This window comes from Abramis brama (assembly GCF_963993115.1).
Source record: "Abramis brama genome assembly, chromosome: 2".
Taxonomy (NCBI): domain Eukaryota; kingdom Metazoa; phylum Chordata; class Actinopteri; order Cypriniformes; family Leuciscidae; genus Abramis; species Abramis brama.
The window spans coordinates 14599898-14606448 of NC_139964.1; the positions used below are offsets into that span (position 1 = coordinate 14599898).

The 6551-nt window shown below is 43.9% G+C and overlaps 1 protein-coding gene across 1 annotated transcript; it reads left to right on the forward strand.

The window, feature by feature from the left end:
• Positions 1-2694: 2694 nt before the first annotated feature.
• Positions 2695-6337, forward strand: LOC311077700 (B-cell receptor CD22-like). The gene is made up of 12 exons (XM_084106295.1): positions 2695-2732; positions 2996-3062; positions 3167-3508; positions 3606-3854; positions 3943-4197; positions 4286-4540; positions 4654-4902; positions 4985-5066; positions 5385-5430; positions 5576-5642; positions 5802-5865; positions 6005-6337. The coding sequence occupies exons 2-10, from the start codon at positions 3020-3022 to the stop codon at positions 5579-5581; spliced, it is 1527 nt and encodes a 508-aa protein (XP_083962421.1). The 5' UTR covers positions 2695-2732; positions 2996-3019; the 3' UTR covers positions 5582-5642; positions 5802-5865; positions 6005-6337.
• The last annotated feature ends 214 nt before the right edge of the window (positions 6338-6551 follow it).

Consider the following 6551-nt stretch of genomic DNA (forward strand, 5'->3'; position numbering starts at 1 on the left):
ACGTGATGGATCAGGGGCGACAAGAATGGGGGCTGAAACAAAGCGGCCCTTTAGTTTGGTAAACACAGCCTCGGCTGTGTTAGACCACCTGAACGTCGTTCTGGGGGAGGTCAAGGCGGTCAGAGGTGCGACTAGTTGGCTGAAATTGCGAATAAAACGCCGATAGAAGTTGGCGAACCCCAGGAACCTCTGCAGGGCCTTGCGAGAATCCGGGCTTGGCCAATCTACCACAGCCTTGATCTTCTCAGGGTCCATTCGCATCCCCTCAGACGACACGATGTACCCAAGGAAAGGAACTGACTGTGCATGGAATTCGCATTTCTCCGCCTTGACAAAAAGCCCATTCTCTAGCAACCTCAGAAGCACTCGTCGGACGTGTTGCACATGTTCCTGGAGAGAAGAAGAAAAAATCAATATGTCATCCAGGTAGACATATATGAACTGATCGATCATATCTCGCAACACATCATTGACCAGTGCTTGGAAAACTGCCGGGGAGTTGGACAGCCCGAAGGGCATGACCAAATATTCAAAGTGCCCCCTGGGGGTGTTAAAGGCAGTTTTCCACTCATCCCCCTCCCTAATGCGAACCAAATGATAAGCGTTACGCAAGTCCAATTTAGTGAAGATGGACGCTCCCTGCAACCTCTCGAAGGCTGAAGACATCAACGGCAAAGGATAAGTATTCTTAACCGTGATGTTATTCAACCCCCGGTAGTCAATACAAGGTCGCAGAGAACCGTCCTTTTCCCCACAAAAAAGAACCCCGCCCCCGCTGGAGAAGAGGAAGGGCGAATGAACTTGGTTGCTAGAGAATCAGAAATGTATTTCTCCATAGCCTCCCTCTCCGGAATAGAGAGTGAATATAACTTGCCCTTAGGCGGAGACTTACCTGGCAGTAGATCTATCGCACAGTCATAGGGACGATGCGGAGGAAGAGAAGCAGCACGAGACTTACTGAACACTTCCTTCAGGTCCAGATACTCCGCGGGCACGTTAGACAAATCCCCTGTTTCCTCCTGAAAAACAGAAACAGGCACAGACGAACAAGCAGACACGAGACAAGACTTATGACATTCCTTGCTCCACTCCAGCACGACTCTATGATGCCAGTCCACTCGAGGGTTGTGTTGAATGAGCCAGGGATGTCCGAGGACGACGGGTGCCAGAGGTGAATCCATGATGTAGAATGAAATAGTCTCAGAGTGGTTGCCAGAAGTGATGAGGGTTAATTCTTCAGTGGATAGTGAAATGGTGGGAAGTGTCTGTCCATTAAGAGCGTGAACTGCGATTCTGTGAGTGAGTGGTTTGAGGGGAATCTGTAACTGTTGAGCGAATGAATGGTCCATAAAATTACCTTCAGCCCCAGAATCCAGAAGTGCTCGACAGTCGTGCTGGTGGACTGACCATCTTAGTCTTACCGGGAGGAGCGTGGAGGTAGATGTAACAGCTGATGAGGTCTTCCTGGCGGAGATCCCACCCGATAGTAGCCTCAAGTTTACTATCGGGCTTGGCCTTTTACCGGGCAGTTGTATGAAAAATGTCCCGCTCCTCCACAATATAGGCAAAGGCCCTGGGACCTCCGCCTCTCCCTCTCCTCCCGGGAAAGCCGAGCTCGACCCACCTGCATGGGCTCGGGATCGTAGACTGGGCTGACCACGTCCCTGCCGTTGGATCTTGAACCGTCGACCCCTCCGAAGGTACGGGTGGACGGGACTCGGCGTTCGATCCTGGATAGCCGAGCGTCCACCCGCAGAGCTAAGTCAATCAACCCGTTCAGTGTGGTGGGTAGATCCAAGGCGTAGATCTCCTTCTGGACGTGGTCAGCCAACCCATGCAGGAACATATCCCACTGCGCCTCCTCGTTCCAGCCGCACTCCGCCGCCAGAGTCCGGAATTCGATAGAAAAATCTGAAACTGATCTTTCACCTTGACGAAGATCCGCCAATGTCCTGGCAGCCTCTCTCCCCGAAAGCGCTCGGTCAAAGACCTTCTTCATCTCGGCGGAGAGGGTCTGGAACGAGGCGCAGCATGGATGTTGATTCTCCCACACCGCTGTTCCCCAGAGCGCCGCCTTCCCAGTCAGCAAGGTGATAACGAACGCCACTTTGGCCTGTTCAGTACTGAAAGTCTGTGGTTGAAGAGCAAAGTGCATTGAACAACGCGTCAAGAATGCTCTACAAAAAGCTGGTTCACCTGAATAGGTCTCCGGTGTGGGTAGACGAGGCTCGGACTGGAAAGGTCTTGCAGGTGTTTCGGGGGGAACAGCCGGTGTGGGCGGCGCAGCGGGAATCTGTAGGCGATGGATCTGCTGGGTGAGCTCGGACACCTGCGTCACCAGGGCTTGTACTACGCGACCCGTGTCGCCGATCTCTTGTTGTTGCGAATCCATTCTTCGGATACTGTGATGAATGAACTCCTCCAATGCTCCAGAAGACGCGCTCGCTGCTTCCATTCCGCGGTCAGATCGTTCTGTCATAATGACTAGATGAGACAGGAAGCAAGTGCAAGTATTTATTACGGCAACACAGTCAACAGTACAAGCAGATGTGAGATGGGTGACGCAGGGACAAGATGGTCAGGATCCGTGATGAAGTGCTGTGACGGTGACGGTGAGAAGACGACGACGAAATCCACGAAGAACGGGAACAGGAACACAAGGCAGGAACAGACACCGGAACACCAACACGGAGGACATCAACAAACGATCTGACAAAGATGATACAACAACGGTGAGTATTTATAGAAGGGTGAATTGCTTGCAGCTGGTGAAGTGATGATGATCAGCTGGAGCGGATCAGGTGATGTCATACACTCACACCCACTACACACGCGCTCACACAACAACATAAACACGAGACTAAAAGGAACAGAGAATACGTCTACCGTGACAGATCTATCATACTAGATCTTAAGACACTGTCTTATCATAATGGCTATATTTATGTAACTGGCCCTTAAAGTTGAAAAATAAGCCACTGTACATTTGTTGTAGGTGTTGATAGTGACATCAGTCAGAATGGCTCCTCCTCTTCCTCTGGTCGTTCTTCTCATGATTCATGGTTAGTCAATGCAACACTTCAGAAACACTCAAGATAAATTTGATACTGCAATTTTATATGCACAAGCTGCTGCTAAATTGTTCAGGATCAATGCTGTGTTTCAGGGGTTTCTAGTGCTGATTGGGGTGTGAGTTACAGTTCTTCACACATCTGTGCACTAAAGGACTCAACAGTGATAATGAGATGCACTTATAAATACCCTACTGGACATCAGATCATGAAAGCGTTCTGGACCAATGAGTCTATAAAGGGTGAAGAGCCTCCAGATCTGTCTGAGGACCCTCAATACAGTCAGAGGCTTCAGTATCTGGGAGATAAACAGCAGAACTGCACCATCAGACTGAGTCATGTGACACTGAAGGATTCACGCATGTACTGTTTCAGATTCATCACTGATAAAGATGGAAAATATATGGGTTATCCAGGAGTGAATCTTAATGTCACAGGTGACTTTGATGAGGTTTATCTCTTCTTCTGTGCATTATGTTGAATAATAATCAGTGTAGATAGCAGCACTAGATATAATGTGTGTGTTGTGTTCAGATCTTCAGGTGGAGTCTCCTGAGAGAGTGACCAAGGGAGATTCAGTCACTCTGAGATGTAAAAGCAGCTGCGCTCTGACTGACAGAGCAACATTCATCTGGTACAGAAACTCACAGCCATTAACTGAGAGAAGAGACAGAAACAATGAACTCCTGCTGCAGTCAGTCAGAAGAGAGGATTCAGGCAGATATAGCTGTGCTGTAGACGGACACACTCACATCTCTCCTGCTGTTCAGCTCAATGTCATGTGTGAGTACAGATTCATTAGTTCTTTTTAAAATTAGGAGATCGTGTTTGAATTAGATGATTTAAGGTTTTATTTTTTGTCCTGTGTTAGATCCTCCAAAGAGCGTCTCAGTGTCCATCAGTCCATCTGGTGTAATAGTGGAGGGAGATTCAGTGACTCTGAACTGCATCAGTGACTCAAACCCTCCTGCACAAATCAGCTGGTTTAAAGGAAGAACTTTTGTAGGATTTGGAAGAATCTACAGCATCTCAAAGATCAGCTCTGATGACAGTAAAACATACAAGTGCAAGTACAAAAATAAACATGGAGAGCAATACTCAGATGCTGTGACTTTAAACGTCATGTGTAAGTTAATGATCACCTACATATTGTTAAAAAACTTAAAATTCATAATTTTCTAGTATTTGTTATGAATTTTAATTTTTGTCTTTAGATCTTCCCAGGAGCGTCTCAGTGTTGATAAGTGGATCTGGTGTAATAGTAGAGGGAGATTCAGTGACTCTGAACTGCATCAGTGACTCAAACCCTCCTGCAGAAATCAGCTGGTTTAAAGGAGGAACGATTGTAGGATCTGGAAGAATCTTCAGCATCTCAAAGATCAGCTCTGATGACAGTGGAGAATACAAGTGCAAGTCCATCAATGGATATGGAGAGAAATACTCTGATAATGTGACTTTAAACGTCATGTGTGAGTTTATTATAAAACATTAGATGCTAATTCTCTGTTTTGATTAATTTGGTTCATATTAGTCATTTAAAAAATGTGTCAGAGGTCTTAAATAATTTGGTGATTGTTATTAGACCCACCCAGGAACGTCTCAGTGTTGATAAGTGGATCTGGTGTAATAGTGGAGGGAGATTCAGTGACTCTGAACTGCACCAGTGACTCAAACCCTCCTGCTCTGAACTTCAGCTGGTTTAAGGAGAATGAACCCTCAGCTGTTGGATCTGGACAGAGTTTCAGTGCACTACAGAGTGGACGCTTCTACTGTCAGGCTCACAATCAACATGGATCTCAGAGATCAGACGCTGTAACTGTCACTGTTAAAGGTAGAGCGGCTCATATACTTACATTACTCTTTCTATAGTGACTCAAATGAATCTGTTCAGATGTTTTACTCTTTTGTCTCAGTTGCAGGATGTCTGGTGATATTATACACATCCATTGGAGGGGTTTGTGGAGCTGCAGTGATCATTACGATGTTAGTGATTTGGTAAGATGTGTGTCTGTGGTACTCTCTCGTGTGTGTGAATGAATGACTGAGTTAGAAAGTTGTGAATTCAGTGAGACGTCAGGCAAAATTTCCCATCCTATCTTTCCACACTGACAGCTACTCAGTTAGTTATTGAATAATGAAATCTGAAGCTCACATCATTATTGCAGTAAATCCTGAAGATAGACCAGATTTCATCACATTCAAAACAGCAGTGCCACGTCCTAGAGAAATACCATTAGTTCAAATCATATCTGTGTATTAATCATCAAATAGGTTCTGATTGGGTGTAATTGTTTCAAATCATTGTCTTTAAAGGGGAACCAGGTGTTTGAAACAGAGAAATGACACACAGGAATCTCAGGTGAGAAAAAATTATTTGGTTTTCAGTAGTTTACTAAATTCATTTGTAACTAAAAGTGAAAGTCCGAATTAGTGACTTTTTTTTTCTCTTTATTCTCTTTATTTCTCTTTTTTTTTTCTTTAATGGCAAATGTGAATCATTCCAGACCTGATCATGACAGATGCGACGCTTATGGTGTTGAATTGAGTGATCCTGTGTATGAGAATGTAATGGTAAGTGTTGTAAGTGTTTCCTACAGAAGACTAAACTCTCTTCACCTTTAGCCAAAAGAAATTAAACACTCAATGTCAGTGTGGAAATGTCTATATTTACTAAGTATATGGGAATTTAAATAACACACTCCTGTTTTTACTTTGTCTTCATTCATAAAGGCTGCTCAACTTGATGATTGTAAACCTGAACTGGACTCGTCTCTGTATGAAAATCTTCGAGCAAGTAAGAATACCCACTAGATAGAGACAAAACCCAATCTATTAGCCTTTCCTCTTGACACATGTTGTTGATGCTTTTATTGACATATTTCAATATTAATGTTTTCACTTTCTTTCTTTCTTATTCTTTCTTTCTTATTCAGACTAACAAGAAGAGGCTGTAGTGTTTTGGACACAGTAAATATTACAGCCTTTATTCATCTCTTTGTGGGAGGAGCCCTGAATGATTGGCAGGAGTGCCATGATGAGTGTGACTGAAGTAATTAAGGGATCGTTTTATCGATGGATGTGTGATAATGAAAGTAAACGGTTAATGATTTATGTAAAAATGTGTAATCACTAGGTTGTGTGTTTCTCTTTATGCTTTTTTATCATGTATGAATCTTACTTCATTGAGATTATTAATGTTTTTGACCGTGAGTATCGGTATTGTTCTCTGTCTTTTCTGTCATTTAATAAATCAAGAATAACAGCATAACAAATGTTAAAGACCATTACACTTAGAGATTGCTAGAGAGAAAAAAATAGATCAAACTACATAAGATTATTAATATAAGGATTACTGCACAAAATTACACTTGTTGTTCAGACACAACAACATTTCTATTAAAAAAAAGTCCTTAATACACAGCAACTTACGTTTCAACTTATTCCTTCAACGATGATGAAAACAGTTCAAACTGAAACAAG

Coding starts and splice junctions, on each gene's coding strand:
- LOC311077700 (XM_084106295.1), top strand. CDS start 3,020: ATGGCTCCTCCTCTTCCTCTGGTCGTTCTTCTCATGATTCATG. Junction 4,903..4,984: donor TGTAACTGTCACTGTTAAAG/GTAGAGCGGCTC, acceptor CTTTTGTCTCAG/TTGCAGGATGTCTGGTGATA. Junction 5,067..5,384: donor ATTACGATGTTAGTGATTTG/GTAAGATGTGTG, acceptor TTGTCTTTAAAG/GGGAACCAGGTGTTTGAAAC.